Consider the following 27065-nt stretch of genomic DNA (forward strand, 5'->3'; position numbering starts at 1 on the left):
ATTAGAGCTGTTTTGGTTGAGTTTACTAGTGTAAATTCAGTTGAATACATATTAGAACACAAACATTTACTCAGAGATTTGGTAATTACTATAATGTTTTATAGAGAGATTCATAGCTAAGCAGAAACATAAAATATGGAGAATTATTAACAGCAAAGACAGGCCACCCAGGCAGTGACTGAGAGTATCAAGACCTCACTATCACATCCTCCTCCCATCACACCCCTCATCCACGCCCTAGGAGTGGGAGCCAGGGCGTGGGTAGTAGGCAGGGTGCGAGTGGTAGGGAAGTTGTTGGTGGGAGGCAGGGAGTGGGTAGGAAGCAGCCCCAGGGCTTTTATTTTTACAATGGGCCGAGGTTGGAACCGCACGTCGGGAAACAGCAACACACACAGTCGTAGGTCTATGCCTCACTACCAGACAGTGCCAATGGAAGCTGTCATCTGCCCTTTTTGAATATTTTGTTGAAAATTAAATCTTCACCTTCCAAGAAGCTGAAATCATAAGAAAATGAAACATCGTTTTGCTAGAAACTCTTTTTCCCAGCCGCGACATCCTTCAGAATAACTAGGTATCAGCGATATAGAAGATTGTATGGGCAAGGAAGACTGTAGTGTTCATGGTTTTTCTCAGAGGAGCTAATCTCTTCCACTTTCATGTGGTAACCCTGTGGTCAGGCGTCATTCTTCCCTAACGGATATCGCTAGAGTGCGTAGAACGTTTGGTTGTAAATCAAATTTACATTGATATAAAGCTCTGGGGCACTTTTAACTTTAAGGTGTGTCATGAAATAACTCAAGTGAATAAGGGACCTGTATAAGTTAATTGGGAGAGTAGTAGTGGGAAAAAGGGTTTAATTGAAAGAGTATATAACTTAACACTAATATGTTAAGATAAATTATGTCTAATACCGACGAGTTCGTTACGTTAACAGAGTTTCACCATCGAAACTAAGCAACAGGGAACTTGCCGCCCGCTCTCGCAAACCACTCACTGATCTGACTGAAACACTCGTGAAAGCTCTCATTACCCCCAGCAAAACAAGGATAATCAACTGGTGTGTCCCTGTACACTGAAACACTAATGTCAGACGATACACATGTATGCACAGCGACAATACTCTTATCTTAGTACAGTAATATATATAAATTGCACATTACAATAATATATCACTTCCCGGAAAAGAAAACACATAAAATGTCACAACCATCAATATTATGCAAATGGTCTACTGACCTGTACTACTATGTAGAAATACACCTGTAAACACAATACACAGTGCAAACAATTCCACAGACTCCGTTCAGTGTGAACCAACGCTCAACAACTGAACACTGTGGTACAATCGACCACAAATGTGTTGAGCTAATGACCCAACACAACTCCGCTGACAAGGCGTTACCACGCAAATCAACGACGTCCAGTAGGTCGTCCTCCTGCACGTCGCACTTCGGTCGTCTGACTTCATACCAACACTAACCAGATAGACCCATACCATAGTATCAAGCAGCGATAACATAGACAAATGATAGAATACCCACATGTATGGACAACCTTCGGTTTCCCCCAGTGACATTCACATAAGTTCTTTCACACTTCATTACTTAACAATGACGGCTCTCTCAGAACATATCAACTTCATCTCTTCCTCTCTTCCTTGATGAGTGGGGATTTTCTGTCGTGGCAATTTAATATCTAGTGATTCATTTATCTAGGACTGTGGGTGTTGTTGTTGCCAACTCGTTGGAATCTGTCGTTGGGTAGTTTTTTGGGGTTTAAACTGTTAGTAGATAGTGGTACGGGAATGGACATAGGGAAAGGAGGCATTAAAAGTATGAGTTGGTGGGGGAAAAAATTGGTAAAAGGAACAGGGAAGAAGGGTCTCAAAATAAAAATACACTTAGGGTATATTATACAAACAGTAGGAGTCTAAGAAACAAAATATACGATTTAAATGCTTTTGTCTGCACAGAAACAATAGACATTATTGCACCTACCGAATCATGGATTAATATAGAAAACTGAGAACTATTTCCTGAATATAAAAAAAAACGGATTTAAATCATTTCACACAGATTGCTATATTTGACGAGGAGGGGGAGTAGCCATATATGTTAGGGAAAATTTGAAATGTTGTCTCAAAGAGGAATCAAAATTGAGCCAAACACAGAACTGTTAAGTTATAATTTAACAAAAAACCTGAAAAACTTATAATATGAATTATTTATAGGCCTCCAAACTTAGACAGAACAGAAGCAAAACATCTATGGGATGAAATATCTAGAGCATCTAGGTCTAACAGTATCTGCAAAGGATACTTTGCAGTATCATCATCTATCAGATTTTGTATCATCTCCAAAAGATGATACTTCGTGTCATCCTTTGCAGATGATACAAAAATCAGCATGGAAATTACCTCTGCTGAAGACATTGATAAACTACAAACAGATATTAACAAAGTTTTCGATTGGGCAGCAGAAAATAACATGATGTTTAATGGTGATAAATTCCAGGTACTCAGATACGGCAAAAATGAGGATCTTAAACATAATACAGGGTACAAAACACAATCGAATCTGCCCATAGTAGGAAAACAGCATGTCAAGGATTTGGGAATAATGATGTCCGACGACCTAACGTTTAGGGAGCATAACCAAGCAAGTATTGCGTCAGCCAGAAAAAATAATAGGATGGATTACGAGAACCTTCAAGTCCAGAGATCCCATCACAATGGTTGTACTCTTCAAATCACTTGTGTTGTCCCGTCTTGAGTACTGCTCAGTACTCACTTCCCCCTTCAGAGCAGGAGAGATTGCTGAAATAGAGGGAAGACAGAGAACATATACGGCGCACACAGACGAGATAAAGCACCTAAATTATTGGGATCGTCTCAAAGCTCTCCAAATGTACTCACTAGAAAGGAGACGAGAGAGATGCCAAATAATATACACATGGAAAATACTGGAGGGACAGGTCCCAAATCTGCACAGTAAAATAACAACGCACTGGAGTGAACGACATGGAAGAAAATGCAGAATAGAACCAGTGAAGAGCAGAGGTGCCATGGGCACAATCTGAAAACACTGTATGAACATCAGAGGCCCACGGTTGTTCAACGTCCTACCAGCGAGCATCAGAAATATTACCGGAACAACCGTGGACATCTTCAAGAGGAAACTAGATTGTTTCCTTCAAGAAGTGCCGGACCAACCGGGCTGTGGTGGGTATGTGGGCCTGCGGGCCGCTCCAAGCAACAGCCTGGCGGACCAAACTCTCACAAGTCTGGCCTCGGGCCGGGCTTGGGGAGTAGAAGAACTCCCAGAACCTCATCAACCAGGTATCAATCAGGCATCAACCAGTATTTGTGTCATGAGTAACTTTAATTTTAGTGGGATAAACTAGCTTAACAGAAGAGGGAATAAAGAAGCAGAAGATTTTCTAGAATTAACTGACTATTGCTTCCTTGCAGCTTACCATGAGATACGGGAGAGAGAGAGAGGGGGGGGAGAGGGAGGGAGAGAGAGAGAGGGGGGAGAGAGAGAGAGGGGGGGAGAGAGAGAGGGGGGGAGAGAGAGAGAGAGGGGGGGGGGAGAGAGAGAGAGAGAGGGGGGTGGAGAGAGAGAGAGAGAGAGAGAGGGGGGGGGAATGTAAATGGGAATAGTCTTAAGACTACATACATGCCTATACAGTGAGCAGTATCATATACTATATTTCTTCCTGATCATTGTCACAGGATCCAAATGGAAGGTGAAGGATCTCACCTACAGGATAACCAAGTATCCTTCCATGCTGTCTAAGGCAGATGTCGACAAGGAAGTCTCCATAGCCTTACAAGTAAGGTGTTATGTTACAGCTAATCCTTTATTACAATAATATAAATTATTGTAATAAAGTTGTAAATTAACTTACAGAAATTAAATTAATGAAGTTCTAATATTGTAAATTTTGGTAATTATTGTGACCTCGATAAAAGCCTAACGTGTATGAACACTCTGGCTTCCTGTCCCCCGACACAATGAACAGTATGTACTGCGGTTATCAAAACAGTTCCTCAAACATAGGTGATCTCTCCCCCACATGCTGTGCAATGTCTGTCAAAATAATGCCACAAACTATAAAGTCACTTAATCTTGACAACACGACCTGACTTTTCCCCACCTCCAGGCGTGGGGAGACGTGTCAGGGCTGACCTTCCAGAAGAAGAATTCTGGGAAGGTAAACATTGAGATTCGCTTCGTGAGGCTTGATCATGGGGACGGGGACCCATTTGACGGTCCAGGGGGCGTGCTGGCTCACGCCTTCTTCCCCATGTATGGCGGAGACGCCCACTTCGACAGCGATGAGTCCTTCACCGTCAACTCGTACAGCGGTTAGTAGGAAATGTTGTCCTCAGGAGACAAAACATTAATAAGAGTTACGATTAGTGTAAGTGCAAAGGAATTCAACAAATCTTCTTGATCCAAAGTAGCCTCAGTTCATGGTAACTCAGTATCATGGCTTATGTCGTCACGAGATTTTAATATTGTGTTTTAATGTTGTTTAAATATTTATTTTATCAAATTTTAGTATTCATGTGGGTAGTTTTATAAATGTTTTGGGGGTCTTCATACTTTTACTTCAATGTTACTAAATGTTTAGAAACAATAATTCACACTGGAACGTTAACTATCAGCAGCAGAGTATTCAATCATCACATCAGGACTATGTGCATCTTTATCGTCAATTCCTTGATGACGATAAGCCCATATGCCCTTTTGATATGGGCTTCTGGGGACAGGTTAGGTATGATATCAAACCTCGGATCTTTCTTTCTATTCGACTCTTGCAGGATTTCATCCGCAGATAGTACCTTATGTTCAGCGTTCTGCTCCCTTCACCTAATTTAATTACTTTACACTTTCCTGAGTTAAACTTTAGTAGCTGCTTTCTAGATCATTCTTCCAGTTTGTCCAGGTCATCCTGTAGTCTCTGGCAATCTTCATCTATCTTGGGTCTTCTAATAATTTTTGCACCATCAGCAAATATTGAGATGAATGAGTATATCCTCTGGAAGATTGTTTACATATATCAGAAATAAGATGGGTCCAAGTACAGAGCTCTGTTGGACTCCGCTTGTGACATCTCGCCACTCTGACGCCTCCTCCCTCATAGTTACTCACTGTTTCCTGTTGCTTAGATACTCCCTATCCACTGGAGCACCTTTCCTTTTATTCTTTCTCTTTCTCGAACTTTTGTAACAGCCTCCGATGGGTTACTGAGTCAAGGCTTTCTGACAGTCTAAGAAAATGCAATCTGCCCACCGATTATGTCATGCTCCCAAGCAAGGCTCGTGGAGTAGAACTTTCTCTTATAAATCAATGAACCTCCTGGCCTCAAATATGTAAGATCAAAATGTCTAGGGTTGACTGAAAGTCTAAGTAAAATCCACCAGTTTACTGGAGCGAAGTTACCAACATGACAGCTTATTTACAAAATATATATATACTGTGACGGTGGTTCCCCCCCCCCCCCTTATATTTCTCCCACGCCAGCTGTAAGAGTCATATCTACTGTACCCGAACGTTCTCTGCCTTCCAGAGAACATTTTGACATATGTGGGAGCATGTGGTGTTCTCGCATAGGACAGAAATTAACTAAAGAAGAGTGTTTTGGCCAGTGGCTTAGGCCCTTTTGGACGCCAAGATGGTGCCGACTCCTACGTTTCCGCGCCAAAATGTTATGACGTCAGTAGCACCAGATTGGCCAAGAACGGTGACGTGGTACAGGGAGCCAATGAGAAACGCCCCTGGCAAGTGTGACGTCACGAGTGGAGATAGGTCCGGGCCGTGCGCCTCCCTGGCACCAGGAGTTAGATACGACACGTCGTCAAGGGCGGACGTGCGATAGGGGGGTCCTGTCAGTCTGACAGTATTCGCCCCTCTCCGGTGAATATGCGCATCACCAGTGGTCTGCGAGCATCCTGTGAGGTCTTCCTGAACTCCATGAGGCAGACAGAAGAAGGAATTGATGGGAAATGAGCAACAAGTGCTCCAGTGACAGGTGCTTAGCAAGAGTGAAGCCTGGGCAGTGACGTCAGGGACGACTGTACAGTTTCACCAGTCGGGTGATGACGTAGCGGCTGGGCCAGTTCACCGTGAGGAAGAAGAACAACAAACTAGCCGGGAATACGAACGACTGCAGTCGGGAGTAAGGACTGCTGACGTAGTTGTGAGGAGGAGGCGACGGTCAGGAGACTGACTCCAACCCTTCAAGAGGTTGTGGAGGAGCACGGAGCCTGCAGAGAGAAGCAATATGGAGAAGACGCGCTTTTTGGGTGTTGGTTGAGGTCCTGAGAAGAGCATCAGTGTGTGTGGGGTGTTCCCTACAGCAAGTCGTGAGCCGGGACCAGGAGCTCCAATCCAACCCTCAACAGAGGACGAGTCCACATCATTTATGGTGGAAATAGGTAATTCAGTTTTCCCTCCCATTCCCCTTTAGTTAACGATTAGACAGAGTATCTTCTATGTCGTGAGCAGGGCTCACCAATGTCTATGTTTCCAGTAAGACACAGTTGTGAAGGAAGATGCTATAGAGCTCTCATGAGATATATATATGGTGTTGGAAATTTCCAACACCGAATACAACACTGTTGTATTCTCATTAATTATTACTAATTCTACTAATCATTGTAGTAAGTAAAATTAACACAACGTAGAATTCACATGTACTAATAATTTCATCTGTGCAATAGGTTAGAATTCTCACGTCACCCGACGCCAGTATTGCATCAGATTTCATTACTATAAACACATTATATCCAATGTATCTGAGAATTGAATTCGATTCTCAATAACCAAGGTGTTCTGTGTAATAATTAATTACAGATAAATTGACCTCCAACTAAAGCCGAATAGAGCGTTAGAGTCATAGCAGTTATCTAGTAATAAAAATTAACGTCACAAGTGAATGCCATGGAGAGACAATAATTCCTCCCCATTATATGTTTACTATCACTGAACTGGCAAATAATAATATTTAACTCTTCTAAATAATAAACCCGTCCTGTCTCGAACATTTCAAGCACAACTGCGAGAAATACTAATATTCATGATAATAACTTGTCTAATGAACGCGAGACGCGGAGCGGGAAAGGAGAGCAACCCAGTACACGTGTTGAGAAGCTCTCGAGCGGACCTGTTCGCGTCGTGCTCACGAGGAGACGCCATTACCCAGTCATCAGGGTAAACGCTATCCATCCTCCAGATGAAAGTCGCCACTGTGAGGCGTGAAAGGCCTTGCAGACCATATCTTCGACTGGTGTCAGTGTAATATAAGGAACTTATCAAATCTGGTTCTTTGTGATTCCACGTGACTGGCCAGTGAAGCGCGCCATTATCCAGGATAGGTGAAGCCAGAGCCTGGGACGCAAATTTCGGCAATCTTAAAACTTATACAGTGCCCATATTAGCTAAGTATCTTATCCTCATTTGATGCATCTGATAGGGTGTAGAATTGTAGCTGGGTGATTTGTCGTGACGACGTATACCAACACCAAACTACAGCACGTGAGAAGAATTCTCCCAGCTGTCCTCTCCCATGTTAATCCATCCCACTCGTCATCCAGCCGAGCTCAGGAGAATCAGAGGAAGCGTCATGATTTACTTTAAGGAATCGTCATTAAGCTAAGATTCCTTTGTATTCCTTTAATTATTATCTGGAATTATTTACATGCAGAACTCTGTTTTTGGATTGACATGTGTTTATTATGATTATCATTATTATATTCATAATCTATGTTCCCATTAATGATAATGACATTGATTTCACAATAATTCATAGGATTAGATTATTATATCTTGGATTAGTGAACGAACCACACTAGTTCCTGGACGTACTGAGTTCCAGTAATAACCCCCCAATGTAGGTGTTTGAGGGTTTGATTCATTTAATTATACAGCCCATTAATTATTTCTCTAATCATATTCTCTAGTATTTTATCCATAGTTACTGGTTCATCTAGGAATTATCAAATGATCATAATTTCTCAGTTTCCCTCTTTACTATAAAAGCGGGTGGTCCTTCGTAATATAATTTACTACATTAATATTTAAATAATTAGATTCAAGCCCCAAATGTCCCACATTATGGTCCTTCGAACCGGATAGGCATTAAATTTATAATTAAAATATTAATCATTAATAACTAATCCTTGTGTGACATAAGCTAGACTAACTATTTAATTAATTGTGTCAACTAACAGTGTAACACATCAGTTAGTCTAGATCACACTAACATATTGCTACTTTCACCTCATGTATAAGGTAGCTTTAGTGGGTCATAGCCAATTACCCACAACATTTAGACCTACACTTCATACTGAAGTAGAATCTTTAGGTCACCAAGAGCAACAGCTCATAACCTTATATTAATCACTAACACCAATTAAGTGTTAACCATTTAGGCTATACCAATGTTTCAATATATGGCTGTCAGCAGACTGTCCATTATAGCCTGAATCCATGTTATAATTACTGATTCACTCAAGTCGGTGGATCATTAACATTTAGGGATCCAGTATACTAATATAAATTACTGATCTCATATTAGTTAATCATTACTAACCCTGATAACATTTTATTCCACAATTAGGAGTACATTTAGGAGTTTAGTAATATTTACGGCAGTAGAATACTTGCCAAACACAATTAATTCCTTTGTGTTCATTTAATTTCTTATACACATAATTACACAAGTGTATATTATATAAAATCCAAAAAACCCAAAAACACAGCACAATTATTTGCACATTACTGCTGTCGGAAAATCCGACACCATTTAATAATCATACAGATAATAGCTGTATTACCAACAAGTTACCCATAGAAAACGTAACTTGTAGTGGAATTACCGTCTATAGAAAACGGGATATCATCACCACATACTATTATAATTCACCAGCTATTCTGCTGGGAATTATTCTTAAATACATTAGTCTTTGGACTTTACCATCATAAAAACATCTTATATAAATTAACTTAATTATCAATATTAAAGTAGAGTAAATGTGACCCTTCTATCACTTTCTGAAATCTGGACAAAGTAGGCCAGGCGTCAGTGAGGAAGGAGGGAGCCATTGTTGTGTCACCTCCGAGACGTGTGGAGCAAATTCGGCTCCTATCATTCTGGACAATGTCGGCCAGTAACGTCAATAGAATGGAGTGTTAAACAGCCATTGTTTATATTGAGACCAGAGGCTCACACGGGAGCAAATACGGCTCCTGTTAATTTTACTTGGACGTAGTGTTATGGAAACCAAAGGTACCATCTCCAACACGATGTCTACAATTCAAGTTAAGTCTATCCGAAACCCGTTTATCATTCATTTATGGCCATTAATGTCAGGATATAGGGTGCCCCGGTTAGATCGCGAAATCGCCTCAAACTAAAGGTAATTAAGCCAGGTCTTCATGTTCTATGTACTGTATAGTGTTTTCTCTGATATAGCTTGTCATATATAGGATTCTGGCTTCACAGCTAGCGCACTTTTGACAGGTCAAGACGAGGAAGGAAGATTTGTGCACCAGTTACTGGGTGATATGGAAGCTACCTCAAAGAGGATAATTTGGTGTCTACACCCTAGTTATACCTGGTGGACTAACCTGCTGTACTATAAGATAAGGAACCTCATCAATGTATGTAGCTATTACTGTAGTTTGATTGGCTGCATATATATAAACTAATAAACCCCCCCTAATGTGTAGAGGATCGATTTGTGAGATTATAAGATTATTGCAGAAATACAGTCCACTTATTATACAAATTGCTATCGAAGTATATAAATTAACGAAAATATAAATTCATATAAATTAAATAAATATAAATCTCACAGGTCGGTTCCCACAACTGCACCATAATATAATCTTATGCCAACCTTTATTAGGTAGCAATTTAGGCTGTGATTGTGTTGAATTTTGCACAAGCACAGACTAAATATAGTTGTAGTTTCTTAAGTAGAAATTCTCACGACTAGGCTTGAGCTAGTTAGTGACACATATATTATTCTTTTGTGCTGACCCTATCAAGGGTGGGATTAACCATTTATTGTGTAATTATTTTATTGCATATTTCTATGTATGTCTTTGAGTGTTACTGTAAGTCCACTACCCATCCGAGGCTGATTTAGAAGAGCTAAGCTGAGGAACACCTGTAGTGAGACCAAGGTACCACTCAAATCTTAGTTGCTTATTATTAGGTAGGTAGCTAACCTCTAAATGAGGTAAATTACAACCAGCCTCAAGAAATACCAGGCTGTCAATACTTATACCTGCTCTACATCAAGGAGCAGACACCATAGCTATACAAGTAGCTATATAAGCCTTATAAGGCTCAAATTTACATCCAGAATGGATACTTCTGAAATATTAAAGAGAATCAGTATTATCCTGAGAGGTCTCCAAAAGTATCTATCAAGACGACTTAACGACTGCGACAACTGTTTAGAAAACAATCCAATTGACTTCTTTGAGTTCAACCTCTACACAGAGGCAGCTAACGAAAAATACGTCCAGGTGAAGGAGACCATCGAGGCTTATAAAGACAAACTCTTTAGCAGTAATACTGACCCAGACGAATTAAGTCTGATAGAATTTGATCTTGATGAATATGAATATACCATTCAAGATAAGTTAGATCACTATAAAAGAGTGCTTGCGAAACAAAATGATCCTGATTGGATAGAACGTTTTTGTAGAAAAACTACAACCGAGCAAGCACTCAGCTCAGATGAAATACATGAGCTACCTCAAGATGAGGAGAATCCTCTTATCAATACTGATCACTATACAGGATCAACAACTGAAGTTCAACCTTCATTTTCTAACCTCTCATCTAACACAGCTTCATGTGATGATTTGTTTACAGAGTCTGATCAAATTTCAGACCACTCTTCTCAATGTTCCCTGGATTCTATAAGTTCAATACATAAGGCTACTGAATTAACTAGCTTATCACCAGAATCCAGAGAAACAAGTGAAGCTACAGATGAAACAAGTGAAGCTGCAATAATCAGTGAATCTGAACCAGAAAATGATAAAGCTAATGCTGCAGCAGCAGTCGAAGCTGTAATCAAAGCTGAGGCTAAGCAAGAAGCCTTAAGCAACACAAGTAATGGTCACAATTGCTCACAACAGCCTTCTAAAGTAAGTGCTAACAATGAGAAGACTATTATAAACCTTGTGCACCAATTATTAAATTTATCTTCACCAGAGCAATCAGTTGACTCTTTACAAGCCTTTAGTTTTCAGCTTGAGTCACTGATAAATTCTTTCAGTAAAGAGGTGGATCACCCAACTACTGAGTGGATGACTAAAATTATCATCCAGAGAAAATTGTCTGGTGACACACTTAATAAATTATATGTATGCCAGAATGGTAATACCCTGTCAATGCAGGATATATTTACAGGTTTGCGTAATATGAGCAATCATACAGCAGACCAAGCAATTAATGCTAAATCTGAATGCACCAAAACTGTACCTACATCAGTTTCCTTACCTGAAACTCCTAAAGTGACACTGTCACTAGGTAACGAAGGTGCTAATAATCAATGTAACAACAATCAGTCAAATACTGATTCATCAGTGAGGCCTAAGAGCTCCACAGGTGCTCCTAAGAGACCTAATAGTCCAAAGAGCACCCCCAATGATTCCACAGGTGCTCCTAAGAGACTTAATAGTCCAAAGAGCACTGCTAATAACTCCACAGGTGCTCCTAAGAGACCTAATAGTCCAAAGAGCACTCCCAAGAGCCTATTAATGGTTCCCCAGAGTACACCAAGTACTCACAAGAGAATAAATAACAAGCAAATGCAAACAGCAAAACCATCACAACCTGCAAGTACTATTTTACCTAAACCGGTAACCCCTAAACGAACTGTAGGATGGGGAATGTGCTTGTTTTGCAATCAAAAACATTCTCTGTACAAATGTACTAATTATCCTAATAGAGACACAAGAGTCAGACGACTCAAACAGTTACACAAATGTACTAGGTGTCTCAAACCACATAATGTTAACAGCTGTGACACCCCACTGAACACCTGCAATAGGTGTAGAAGGGGCAAGCATCATGCTGCACTGTGCAAATTAGTTAAGACAAATTATGTCAATCCTAGAATAGGACGTAGAGAATCTACACCAGTACAGTGCTGCAAGGTGCGAGATGTGTACAGCGTAACTTCACAAGCATCTCAAGTGGATGCTGCCTTGCCTACTGCCCAACTTCAAGTGAAGAACAGAGGATCCAAGATCACCATGCGTGGACTATTTGATCAAGGTTCCCAGAAAACTTTCATTACTCAAAGGGCAGCAGAGGCACTTAATTTACAACCAATAGGACAGGTAAAATTAAACTTGTCAGGGTTCATGATAAATCGAGGAACCCATGAATACTCAGTAGTTCAACCGCTTGTACGACTAGGTAGTCATGCCAAGGCTGTCCAAGCCATTGTTGTAGATCAAATACCTTTAGACTTAAATATTAAGGGTCTGGGGTACACAGCCCACTTCCTGCAGGAACGTGAAATTAATTTGGCTGACAACAAGTTAACGTCTGACCGCCTTAACAATGTAGATGTACTAGTAGGAGCCGACTACTATTACCAGTTCATAACTGGACATGTTAAACGATTGGGCATGAATATGCTCCAATCTGCAGGTGGCTACTTACTGGTAAAGTTCTGAATGTGAACAAGCCTAAGCCTGCCAATAATAATAAATTAGTCAGCAGTAAATCAATTCTCCAGCAGCAAGCTAAAAGGAGAAACGCAGCTGAGTAATAAACTCAGATTGAATGTGGTGCAATTGATACTCGCCGAGATGTTTCATAGCTCTCAGTGAAAACCAATGGTTCGTACTCAAACAAGTACAAGTCACAGCGACCAAACTATTGAATTCACTGCAGACCTGGAATTATTCTCGGCAAGTAGTAATTGACCACACTCAGTCTTCCTAGGTAAATTATAATGTTGGGCTAGAGAATCTAGCACTCAATGCCACTGGCATTTCCTGAATTTAATTACAAATTCACTAGGACCACTGGTCCACTATACTTGCGCTTAAAGGTTTGCCAAGAAAACCTTCTTAATACCATGTTTTCTGCACTAAGAGTTAGTGATAAATACTTGCATCCATTTGTTTGAGTTGTTTTCTTTCGTTTCTGCTTATTTAGTGTAGGAGCGCAACACGAACAAACTTGCAAACTTACTAATACGTAAGCGAATTTACAGAGAACTAATATGTTTAATGTATTATCGTTAAACATCAGCATTGTTAATTAACATGCTTCATGAGCTTAATTTAGCTCACCTTAGAATTAACGTAATAATATGAGTGCTTGTTCCCCATGCGTACGAGCTTAATATTGCTCGCCATGACAATCGAACGCTTTAATGTTCCCCATACCACGAGCACTGCTCGCCATGATAATTGAATGATGCAATACTCCACCTCGTTAATTCGAGCTCACTGTAGCTCACCCTGTTAGCACTGCTAACGAGCTCACTGTAGCTCACCCTGTCAACACTGTTGACGAGTTCACTGTAACTCACCCTGTTAGCACTGCTAATGAGCTCACCCTGTCAACACTGTTGACGAGTTCACTGTAACTCACCCTGTTAGCACTGCTAACGAGCTCACTGCAGCTCACCCTGTCAACACTGTTGACGAGTTCACTGTAACTCACCGTTAGCACTGCTAATGAGCTCACTGTAGCTCACCATGTCAACACTGTTGACGAGTTCACTGTAACTCACCCTGTTAGCACTGCTAACGAGCTCACTGTAGCTCACCCTGTCGACACTGTTGACGAGTTCACTGTAACTCACCCTGTTAGCACTGCTAACGAGCTCAATATAGCTCACCATGTTCACGAGTTTAATATAGCTCGACTTGTTAATGAGCTCAATACTGCTCACAATGTTAATTCGAGTACATTTTTGCTGGCAATTAGCTTAGTCCCTTACTTAGGTAGGTTAGAAATTTAAACCATTTATTTAGGTAGGTTTAGGGACTTTAGTTAGTGTCAACTGAGTACTAGCCTAATCTGTACTCACCATTAATTACAGTTGACTATACTTACAGAGACTGATTTAATAAACTTAATTTCATGTAAAGGTGATTTCGTACTAACCAGTTTACAGTGTCAAGCCTATGAGCTGCCATTTAATTAGCTCATAAGTCAGAATGACTAGGCTACTAATCTCACTGTCGACTCAGAATTTCCTTGATTTTAATGAATAAACTTTTCAGTTCTCTACTTTTCTATTAATTTAGCTAGTTAGCAAATTAGTTGTACCATCAGTCAGAATGACTACTGCACGGCAGTGCACATTAAATTCAATTTCCTCATTTGAATTTGGGGTGATCGTGATGCTGCGTGATGTTATTGTCTAGTAACTCAATAGTTACAAGTCACAGCAACCCTAGACAGTGACCTTACTGTAGTGTCATAGTCTTCTTGATCTTAAATGACTAATAATATTTACTGTATAATCATACTATAGTGTTATCAGTTCTTAGGAACTTATTCTGAGTTTGCCTATGATTCAGCAGCTACGTAATACACCATTACATGTCACTGCGACCCTAGTTGTTGAGTTTATTGTGAACTTTAGAGGGTTCCTGATTACCGATAACTTAATCATTTAATGTTTCAATATTTAATACATGTTTCCACTAAGGGAAACTACAAGCCTATTAAAGTTCTCAACTAAGAGCAATTCTTTAATTATTGTGTAGGCTATAAGTAACATGTTTCATTTGACATGTAAATAGCAAGACCTGAGTTCTTGTAAGTCCTTGATAAATACGGGACGTTCGTTATGTGTGTACTAACATACTAACATATTAACATACTAATGTACTAATATTAATATCAACTTCGGTATAGGTCAGTACTCCACAGTACACTACGACCCTAGAATCCTCCCCCCGGAGTTATGTTGGAAATTTCCAACACCGAATACAACACTCTTGTATTCTCATTAATTATTACTAATTCTACTATTAATTGTAGTAAGTAAAATTAACACAACGTAGAATTCACATGTACTAATAATTTCATCTGTGCAATAGGCTAGAATTCTCACGTCACCCGACGCCAGTATTGCGTCAGATTTCATTACTATAAACACATTATATCCAATGTATCTGAGAATTGAATTCGATTCTCTATAACCAAGGTGTTCTGTGTGATAATTAATTACAGATAAATTGACCTCCAACTAAAGCCGAATAGAGCGTTAGAGTCTTAGCAGTTATCTAGTAATAAAAATTAACGTCACAAGTGAATGCCATGGAGAGACATTAATTCCTCCCCATTATATGTTTACTATCACTGAACTGGCAAATAATAATATTTAACTCTTCTAAATAATAAACCCGTCCTGTCTCGAACATTTCAAGCACAACTGCGAGAAATACTAATATTCATGATAATAACTTGTCTAATGAACGCAAGACGTGGAGCGGGGAAGGAGAGCAAGCCAGTACACGTGTTGAGAAGCTCTCAAGCGGACCTGTTCGCGTCGTGCTCACGAGGAGACGCCATTACCCAGTCATCAGGGTAAACGCTATCCATCCTCCAGATGAAAGTCGCCACTGTGAGGCGTGAAAGGCCTTGCAGACCATATCTTCGACTGGTGTCAGTGTAATATAAGGAACTTATCAAATCTGGTTCTTTGTGATTCCACGTGACTGGCCAGTGAAGTGCGCCATTATCCAGGATAGGTGAAGCCAGAGCCTGGGACGCGAATTTCGGCAATCTTAAAACTTATACAGTGCCCATATTAGCTAAGTATCTTATCCTTATTTGATGCATCTGATAGGGTGTAGAATTGTAGCTGGGTGATTTGTCGTGACGACGTATACCAACACCAAACTACAGCATGTGAGAAGAATTCTCCCAGCTGTCCTCTCCCATGTTAATCCATCCCACTCGTCATCCAGCCGAGCTCAGGAGAATCAGAGGAAGCGTCGTGATTTACTTTAAGGAATCGTCATTAAGCTAAGATTCCTTTGTATTCCTTTAATTATTATCTGGAATTATTTACATGCAGAACTCTGTTTTTGGATTGACATGTGTTTATTATGATTATCATTATTATATTCATAATCTATGTTCCCATTAATGATAATGACATTGATTTCACAATAATTCATAGGATTAGATTATTATATCTTGGATTAGTGAACGAACCACACTAGTTCCTGGACGTACTGAGTTCCATTAATAACCCCCCAATGTAGGTGTTTGAGGGTTTGATTCATTTAATTATACAGCCCATTAATTATTTCTCTAATCATATTCTCTAGTATTTTATCCATAGTTACTGGTTCATCTAGGAATTATCAAATGATCATAATTTCTCAGTTTCCCTCTTTACTATAAAACCGGGTGGTCCTTCGTAATTTAATTTACTACATTAATATTTAAATAATTAGATTCAAGCCCCAAATGTCCCACATATGGTGTGTGATTGCACCTGTGGTTTAATGAAGAGATTACTGTGACAAGGACATTTATATTTACATGTCATTTATATTATAAGTTCGTGCCAGAGGTTATATATATAAATATACAATTTAATAGTGTAAGGCTGTGTGCCTAGAGTTACCTCGTTATTGTAAATATTGGTAAAGTGAACTATATATACTAGAGTTATTAAATCATATATTCATATGTCTAGTGGTTAACTGTGATTATGCCAGTGTTGTGATATACTGTGAATACGAGGGAATAATAAGTGCCTCACGCCAATAGTGTGTGTATAGTGAGGAAGTGAACGGTGTGAGGAACAGTGAGGAGTGTGAGTGAGCGTGGCATCTCGCGAGTTGCCAAAGGTTCGGTAACACTGCATGTGGAGCGTGGGAACGCACGTCAACTGGGAGTGTTGCCATTCCCGGAGTGTTCCAGAATTGTGAAGAGGCGGAGAGAAGGCTGCTCATTTATTCCTTTGCCATGTTGTTGATGCAGAGTTATGATTCTTTGATCTTTTAAGTAAACTACAAAACCACCGCCGTGTTTGTGTCAACCCTATATTACCGTGTTGCTATTGAGACTATCTAAGAGTGAGTGATTTAAACATATACTTACCTGTTACCAAATTGATTAGTATTCCCTGGGGCCACTACTATATTACTACTATTCCACTGAGGTGTTACTGGACACGGTAAACACCAGTTGGCGACCTATAGTGAGCGGTAGAGCCCTCTGTCGGGGCGGGCACATGATCAAGTAAGCGATCGTGTTCTCACTCATCTTTAGGCTACGAGGCCAGCCGGAGACAGACTGAGAGACTCTCCTGGTGAACAGTGGCACCGTGAGGATCAAGTGCAGACCCATGGGGGCTACAGTAAGTAACGTTTATCACTACTAATACTTGGTGGTGACTGGCTAGAGAGAGAGAGACACCCCGACAATACATACCCCACAACCAATCACATAAGTTATCACAAGACACAAGGCACAGCAGCTAGATGTCATTAAGCAAAGATAACTCAGTAACATTAGTACACTAGACAGCTTAAAACTGGCTGGTAAGTTGTGAACACGGTGGGCGGTGACGTAACATAACCTGAGTGGGGGGGGGGGGGGGGTAATGTCGCAGCATCAACATCAATAAACACAAGTCATTGAACTATCATTTTGCCTTCAGAGAAACTAAGTCCCAACTGGACTGGCAAATGACAAAGTTCAAAAACTCTTATCCCAAGTCAGAGTCCACAATAACAAAATATGACAGTCAAGAAACTAACTACTGAAGTTCAGAACCGTCAACAGAGTCCACAATGACGGACATATATATGGCAAAGTCAATTACTCGTCTTCAAAAGTTAGAGTTCACAATGTCAGAAAAATCTGGCAGTCATGAATTTCCTCTCAGAAGTTAAAGTCCACAACAATGTTATGACAGAGTCCCCAAACGGCGATAACAAATGTCACTTCACCACAGGAGTTACAATTTGAGAATTTAGTGATTACACATTTACGTTGATCCTGACAGTAATCCCCATCTTACCTTACTGGTGTTATGAATCCCAGCTAGCCTAATGAGGTAGGTCTGCCTTGTGAGTGTTATTCCACACCTGACTGGATGTAGTGATCAGGGAAAGGAATTAAACTAAGCAAACGTCGGTAGATATAATTGAAGAGAAGAAAGCAGAGGGCGAGCATCTTATAGAAACATGGTAAGATAAGATGTCGACATTAGATTACTAGACGTGACGTGGGCGTAGGTCGTAAAGAATCATTTGAGTCAGGAGAATCTTCGAGGACAGACGTACGTCGTTACCTCCTGTGAGGAAGTTGTAGCTCATGGTGAAGAATTTGAGTGAAGGCGTCATATTCAGTGTGTGAAGAAGCGGTCTGAGAACGACATACGACGTTTCTCTGTTATCGTGAAACGATTTAAGGGCGGCCTGAAGCCTATAGGATGGTCGTACCTACTATGAGACAACCCTTTAAATGGATAAATTGGGCAGGTGTACTTGTGTGTCACCTGAGTGGCGACTTCTCACACTCAAGTCAGGACTGGAAGAATCATTTAATGGCATTCCAAGAGGACTGGTGGACGATAAGGAATAGCGCCAGTGGACAAGCGTCATATAGCATCAGCTATGCGGTAAGCGCTATTTCTACTGTGATATATTGCTTGTCATTGTTTGATCGTGTGCCCAGCGATCGTAGAGGACGTTTGTGAATGTGTGTTAGAGAGTTTATGAAAATAGTGAGAAGATATGAGTTTGAGATGATTTGACATTATGGAGGCAGGAATGACACATGTTCGCCCGCCTGATGTCTGTGAGTGACTATGGTAGGAGGAGTCTTTGGTGCCTATTGGAGGAGGATTTCGGTGTAAACTCATCCAGCATTGCATATATTTGTTATGTTTTGATAGGAGAATGTTATTATGGTAATGTAATGGAAAGACAGGTTTGTGTATGGGGAAGTTCGTGTATGAGCTTCGTGTCTGGAGAAGATTATAAGATGGAACTTCAAATGTGTAGTGGAATTTCAATGATAGGGTGGAACTTCAGTGGTACAGTGGAACTTCTAGTGTAGTAGAACTACACGTTTTTAGGGAAAGCCGTACAGAGGAACTTCACATGTACAGAGTGGGCCTTCAGGTATCAGCAAATATTGAAGAGACTGCAGGAGTACCTACCTACTTTGAGGACCTATTGAAGGGTGGTTTTACTGGTGGGCCTCAGGACGTTATATAGAGAATTGGATGAACGTCATTGTTGTTTGAGGGAGTGCATGAATTCATATGTTGTGAATGACGCAGAACAAGGTGAGAGCGTTTAGAACTTTTTTATCTGAATTAATTTATATGCGAGTTGCCTAGCCCCAGATCCTGAAAGGGAGCAGGAGGTTGCCGTCAAGGATTTAAAGCAGCATCCTCGTGTACTGTATTTGTTGAAGCAATGACAATATATAAGAGTGGTGTTAGTTTGTGGGACCTGATGATAATATGATATTATTTCTTTATTCTTTGTATTTTTCTGTAATAAATGTTTGCATGTGGACAACATGCCTGAACACTTGTCCTGGTGAGGAATTCCTACAAAAGAGAGAGATAAACAGTTGCAGATTGATCAACAGCAGATATAATAATTGTAAAGGGGAACTGGGAGAAAATCGTCCCAACAAAGAGGAGAGTGGGTAAGTCACGGTGGTTCAGCGGGGGCGTGTACTCATGACAAATATGCCAGAGTTGAGCCGATTCCCCAAATAAGGTGACGTTAAACCCTTCCTCCATACGTAAGTCGAAGACATGGAGACTCCAGTGTGCACTACATTGTCCATTGATTGATTGATTGACGATAACATCAGTAAGTTAGTGTTACCATCATCATTGCAGTAAGAGTTATTCTATTATTTTATCAGAGGTTGGGGGGGGGGTGGTCTCTGATTTAAATATAGAATCCCTTCCCCTGATACTGGTAAGAAGACAATAAATATATTCAAATTTCCCTAATATACTATTACTCAGTCAGAGCCCACACTACAACGTGTGACCCCTACTGAAACTCACACACCAGTGAAGATTGCTGCTCGCCGTCTCCACAGGACTAGTAAACAATATCAACCTAAGGGTATATGATTATACTCTCGGGGGTAACAAAAATAAAACTTAAAATAAACTTAAGTAAATTACACAACTCGGGAACTTATGCAGATGTTTAACTATACAAAATAATAATAATATATATATATCACAATCGACTTGAGAATGGTCCAGGTCGGATCGAAACGTCATCGTCCCTTCACTTTCTAGTGTCTGGTTTGGTCAACATATTTCAGCCACGTTATTGTGACTCTTCGTCTGCAATATATATACATATACAACACAAACACTCAGAAGGGAAACCTTTGACCTAAAACTGACTCACAGGAAACACATCTGGGGCACTCTTGTGAATCAGGCCAACCAATACAAAAGGGAACCTTGAACCTTCTGGCGCAAGATCAAACGGCTCCTGGGATCGGCTAATCCCTGTCTCACTCACTTAGTACACACACTCTTAGACGAAGATGACGAGGAACAACAAGCAAAAATAGAAGACCCTCAAGAGCAGGCTGATCTCATGGGAACATATGGAAGGAGACACTCACGGCTTCAAATAGCAGAGCCTTCAACAACTTACATTTCAACCGTGTCAATCAATGGACCACAGAGAACGCCGCCTCACTACTCAGCACCTCCTTTGATAGACCTAACCATCCTCCAAATCGACCACCCCCTAACAAGACCTATATCAATAATAGAGATGAGAGGGGTCGTGAAGAGCATCCGTAATAAGGTCCCAGAACCATCGGGGATCAAAGCAAAGCAGATCCAACTCCATCTAGGCAATCTCCTGCACTCCCTACTCATCATATTCAACGCCATGCTGGCATCTGGCCACATCCCCGTAGCCTTTAAAACGGCCAAGATAATATTTATTCCCAAACCCAAGAAAGACCCCCACCAGCCTGGCAACTACCGCCCAATCTCCCTTTCAGACACAATAGGTAAGTGTTTTGAAAAAACAATGTCCAACCGTCTCAACTACTATATGTACAACAATCTCTTCACGGAAAAAAACAGTTCGGTTTGCGAGCACAACGGTCAACCCACTACGCAATAAACATCATCTATGATGCTGTCAGCTCAATTCGCCAGCAAAAACAGGTAGTCCTGATTGCAACGTGAGACATACACAAGACCTTCGACAGCCTATGGCACGATGGTCTTGTGTACAAACTAGCAGACTTACCAGCCCAAAACTGGATCCTCCTCAGATTACTCAGAAATTTCCTTAGGAACAGACAAGTTACTCCTAGCTTCAAGGCGAAATTGGCAGCAGTCTTCACCCCAACAGTTGGAATCCCCTAAGGGTCCTGCCTGAGCCCGGTCCTCTTCAACATTTTCGTAAATGACCTGCCCCATCCAGAGTACAGAGACACCATCATCGTCCAATTTGGTGACGACATAACACATGTAATAACATCCAACCCAAGCATCCAAACACATGGCTGTAACCCGTAAGGTGAACATACAACTAGGTAGGACTGGGAAAGAAAATGGAGGATAACCACTAACCCAGATAAGATCCAAATAAACACTGTCGGCTGTGTGATTTACCCAATCGAAGATGAGGGTGGGGGAATAAGGATCAGGAGTGAACACATAGCCATCTCAAACTCCAGTATAGTGCTTGGATACTACTTCAACAGGCTAGTTAACTACTTAACTCCAGCCAGTAAGGCTCAGAAAAAAAGTGATTGCTAAGGGTTCCCTGTCGAAGCTATTCCGCTTCAGGCAAGCTCCCATCCCACGTCAAGCTCCACCTGTATAGAATGATTATAAGGCCTAGCCTTGAGTATCCTAACGTCCCCCTGAACCTCACCAACAAAACCAACATGCTGAAGATCCAACGGGTCCAAAACAAAGCATTTCGCTTCGCAGTGGTCTGTCGCTAGTGGACAGGGCAAGAACAGACCAGATCCGTGAGACTCTCAGCATGATGTCAATGAACCCCAGGCTCAGCTACTTGGCCAGAGGCATCTGTAACGCATGAAGCACATGTATGACTCAGATCCCGAAGAATTCCCACGAAGCAAAAAACACAACCAGTGACTATGAGATCCAAGAACCACCACACAGAACCAGAAGAATCACTCTCCAACAAAAAGTGATCAGACACATCCATGATCAGGCTTTCCCGAGACCTGAAATACTAAGTGGTCTGCCAGATGAGTGGACCATCCCGGACCCGATTTATACTAAAAAAAAACAGAAAATAGTACAAACAACCAATAACAAAAACCCTTTTTGGTGCTACCAGAAGAGTAACCACCCAAATGCTGCTAAGATTAATCTCCTGCAGCCAACTCCAACGGCTCTAGGGTTTCCAGACACCAGTTAGGACACAAACACTAGCCACCCAGCCAATGTGCCGACAACCCAACATACCACACACCAAAACAAATGACACACACATGCCAATCCATGGAGGACAGGCAACCGAACTTCCAAACTTCCTCTCTGTCTAGACCCACATCCTCTTCCAGAATTTCACCTCCTACTTCCCCCATCCTTTTTCAAACCTTTTGGACATCAAAGCTCAAGGCATATACAACAGAAAAAAATCAACCATCGCACAGGTTGGCTACTCTGACGAGAATACATGAACTCACACACTCAGTCAGACACACAGGAATTGGGAGGTACATGTCAGCGACCCAGCTGCCACTTACGCAACTACCAGTTACCCACTTGGACTCCTTGTCTGGCTGTTGGTGGGAACAGACGTGTTGTTGAGAGGTCCAGTGTTCGTCGGCCTGTGGTTGAGAGCGGTTGTTGGTGGTGCGCACTGTTGCGGGGCCGTATTGTCCAGTGATATGGGGTTACCTTTGCCCACTGTCCCGAGGAAGGATATGATTGGCCTGAAATTCACCCGACAGGCATCTTACCCTGCTGCTGAAGTTGTGCTGTTGAGCTTTTTGCTGGTAAATGTGATGGAGGTCTGTGGAGTACAGCTTGTCGCCGGTCACCGGGCTGTGGTGAAGTTTGGATCCACGGCTGTCTACAAAGGATTCGTGGATTGTTATGATGGGCGATCGTGATGGGCGATCCCGCTGCCTGTGGGTGGTGGTTCTGTGATGGTGTCAGTTCGATGCGGTGAGACCAGGTATGTTGCTGTGCATAGGGCTCCGTTTGAGATCCCTGGGGATCTTCTGCGGCATTATTTTGCCCGGTTTGGGCCGGTGCTGAGTGTGCGGATGAACATCATCTTCAACAGGAGGTGGAAGGGTGTCCTGAGTGGGACCCACACATTGGCTATGGGCCTGAAGTCCCTTATACCGTCGTCGGTCCTGCTTATAGGGTTCTATGTCTGGGTGTTCTATGCTGACCAACTCTGGACTTGCTTCTGGTACAGGTTGTCAGGGCACCAAGCTCCAGGTTGCAGTTCTGGCAGGTCTCACCAATGAACCTCTTTCGGGAGGAGAACTTTCCCCCGCTGGAGGGCTTGGTGAACTATGTGTGATGCCGATGTGAACGCTGTCTCCCGCCCTTTGGGTGGCCTGGTGGTGTCGCTGGTCTTTGCTGACCACTCGATTAGCTGTGTGGATGTCGCGGCCGTGGAGTGTATGGTTCTGCCCCCACCGCCCACTTCCCTACTTACTCCACCCCCGTCTCTGGCTGCGTTGCCAGGGGCTGTGTGTGTGTCCTTGTGGATGTTCCTGCTGTGGTGTGTGGTATTGTGTCTCCGGTGGTTGAGGCGACTGCGGTGTTACATGTCCGTCTGATGCGTGACTGTGTGCAGTCTCCCAGTGTTCCTGCTGTGGCGCCTGTGTTGATGATAGTTCTGCCAACTAGTACCCAGTGTCAAAGCGTTCCTGTCGGGCTCTTTGTTTGTCTCTCCCGTGGGTGTCGCCTGAGCGGACGTGGTGGACACCGAGGATACGTCTGCTGCTGAGGATGCGACTCTTGCACAGCCTGCAGGTTGTATTGCCGTCATCGTGGAGGGTGCCTCCTGTTGTGGGAATGGTGACAGTGTGGTGGCCTCGGTCCCTGCTCCTGTGCCCGCCCAATGCGCCCGAGTGTGAGTGTTCCCTGGAATGGGGGATTGTTACCCCTGCTGAGTGGTGATTTGCGTTTGATTTTGAAGAAAGATGCACCCTCCGTGTTGCACCCCTTTGTTGCCCTGCCCCCCGTGCAGCTGGCCCCGGTGCCGCCGACCCCTGTGTCGCAGATCATTGCCTCTTGTGCAGTCGCCCTTCGTGCTGCACCCCCCTGTGCATTCTTGTATGTCCCAGTCTTCTGTGTTCCAGCTGAACGTGCCTCTGCCTGCTATGCAAACACCCCCCCCTATGGTGATGGTTCGTCGCCCTGGACATCGTGTACCTGTTTTTAATGTGTTTAGTTTTTTCTGCTTTGTTGTTAATAATTTTGTGTTGTTTTCCTGTGCTGTGTGTGTGTGGTATTATTGTGTTCTGATGTGGTGCTTTAGTGCCATTTTTATGTTTATATTTATGTAGCTTGGTTGTTTATCAATAAAAAAAAAAGTTACCCACTCATACAACAACAATGAAATTTAACATAATACAATATAATATCACAATACACGTGTGCATAATGAAAGTCCAACACATATATGCATAAATTTAAATACTGCAGCAGTGTAAATTTGTAATAGTAGTACATTAACAATTACAGGTATGACCTCAGTGTATCAAGTCTGAACGGGTTAGGCTGGGTCATAACACCACCCTTCTCTTTCTTGCCTAATTATTGTCGCCTGGTCAGAGAATTCTATTAAACCTGTGAGGAACGGTTTACTATCCCTGAACCCATGCTGATGGTGTGTTACAAAGATCCTTCCCTCCAGATGTTCCACAAGCTTTTCCTCGCCATCTTCTCCATCACCTTGCATGGTTTACATTACATAGTGTGTTGTGGGTGTCCTGTGTGTGTGTGAAGGTGTTGTGAGTGTTCTGTACTTCTGTGTGAAGGTGTGTTGTGAGTGTCGTGTGTGTGAAGGTGTATGAGAATACATACACTATACTAACAGTCAACGTCGACAGCAATTTTTTATAATGATTTTAATTAAGCCCATGTTGTCTTATTGATCCGGTAGTGTAGTTTGTACTGGCTGAATAGTTTGTGGTGGCCTGATAACCTCACACGTGGCGCCGCTCCCTGTTTCAATACCCGGAGCTATACCTTTGTATTTAACTCCTAACTTTTCATTTTCATAACAGCAATTCGTGAAATATATAGGCCGTAGTCAAATAAAATACATTTAGAGACCTGCGGTAATTATACGTTTATGATCTTAAGTTCAGTGACTGATTAAGGTTTCTCTAGTACTGGAAGCTGTCAGACTACATGTCCTTCGTGTTTGTAAATATTTGACCTTATGACCTGTGCTTGTGCAGGCACCAATCTGTTGCAGGTGGCGGCGCACGAGTTCGGCCACTCGCTGGGTCTGGCTCACTCTAAGGTCAGCAATTCTCTCATGGCTCCCTTCTATAAGGGTTACGATCCTAATTTCGCCCTCCACAGCGACGACATAAAAGGTATCCAGGTGTGTGCTGAAGACTGCTTTGTTATATATATATATATATATATATATATATGACAATGTCAGACCACGGAGGAAAAATGAAACAGGAATGACCACGTCAGACCTCCGTGGTCTAACATTGTCACATTTTTAATCACGTCTTTATTTTCGTGATATACACACACACACACATACATATTATATATATATATATGTCGTACCTAGTAGCCAGAACGCACTTCTCAGCCTACTATGCATGGCCCGATTTGCCTAATAAGCCAAGTTTTCATGAATTTATTGTATTTCGACTACCTAACCTACCTAACCTAACCTAACGTTTTCCGCTACCTAACCTAACCTAACCTATAAAGATAGGTTAGGTTAGGTTAGGGAGGGTTGGTTAGGTTTGGTCATATATCTACGTTAATTTTAACTCCAATAAAAAAAATTGATCTCATATATAATGAAATGGGTAGCTTTATCATTTCATAAGAAAAAAATTAGAGAAAATATATTAATTAAAGAAAACTTGGCTTATTAGGCAAATCGGGCCTTGCATAGTAGGCCAAAAAGTGAGTTCTGGCTACTAGGTACGACATATATATATATATATATATATATATATATATATATATATATATATATATATATATATATATATATATATATATATATATATATATATGTCGTACCTAGTAGCCAGAACGCACTTCTCAGCCTACAATTCAGAGCCCGATTTGCCTAATAAGCCAAGTTTTCCTGAATTAATATATTTTCTCAAATTTTTTTCTAATGAAATGATAAAGCTACCCATTTCATTATGTATGAGGTCAATTTTTTTTTATTGGAGTTAAAATTAACGTAGATATATGACCGAACCTAACCAACCCTACCTAACCTAACGTAACCTATCTTTATGGGTTAGGTTAGGTTAGGTAGCCGAAAAAGCTAGGTTAGGTTAGGTTAGGTAGGTTAGGTAGTCGAAAAACAATTATTTCATGAAAACTTGGCTTATTAGGCAAATCGGGCCTTGCATAGTAGGCTGAGAAATGAGTTCTGGCTACTAGGTACGACATATATATATATATATATATATATATATATATATATATATATATATATATATATATATGTCGTACCTAGTAGCCAGAACGCACTTCTCAGCCTACTATGCAAGGCCCGATTTGCCTAATAAGCCAAGTTTTCATGAATTAACTGTTTTTCAACTACCTAACCTACCTAACCTAACCTAACCTAACTTTTTCGGTTACCTAACCTAACCTATAAAGATAGGTTAGGTTAGGTAAGGTTTGTTAGGTTCGGTCATCTACGTGAATTTTAACTCCAATAAAAAAAATTGACCTCATACATAATAAAATGGGTAGTTTTATCATTTCATAAGGAAAAAATTAGAGAAAATATATTAATTCAGGAAAACTTGGCTTATTAGGCAAATCGGGCCTTGCATAG

At 41.4% G+C, this 27065-nt stretch overlaps 1 protein-coding gene across 2 annotated transcripts in view; it reads left to right on the forward strand.

The window, feature by feature from the left end:
* LOC123759852 (stromelysin-3) overlaps positions 1-27065 on the forward strand; it is a 165286-nt gene that overhangs the window by 80110 nt on the left and 58111 nt on the right. For both annotated transcript variants that reach the window (XM_069317569.1, XM_069317563.1), the window contains exons 4-6: positions 3734-3834; positions 4165-4369; positions 25468-25616. In XM_069317569.1, coding sequence (XP_069173670.1) covers positions 3734-3834; positions 4165-4369; positions 25468-25616 — 455 coding nt within the window. The remainder of the gene's footprint in view (positions 1-3733; positions 3835-4164; positions 4370-25467; positions 25617-27065) is intronic.

This window comes from Procambarus clarkii, chromosome 8 (genome assembly GCF_040958095.1).
Source record: "Procambarus clarkii isolate CNS0578487 chromosome 8, FALCON_Pclarkii_2.0, whole genome shotgun sequence".
NCBI lineage: Eukaryota > Metazoa > Arthropoda > Malacostraca > Decapoda > Cambaridae > Procambarus > Procambarus clarkii.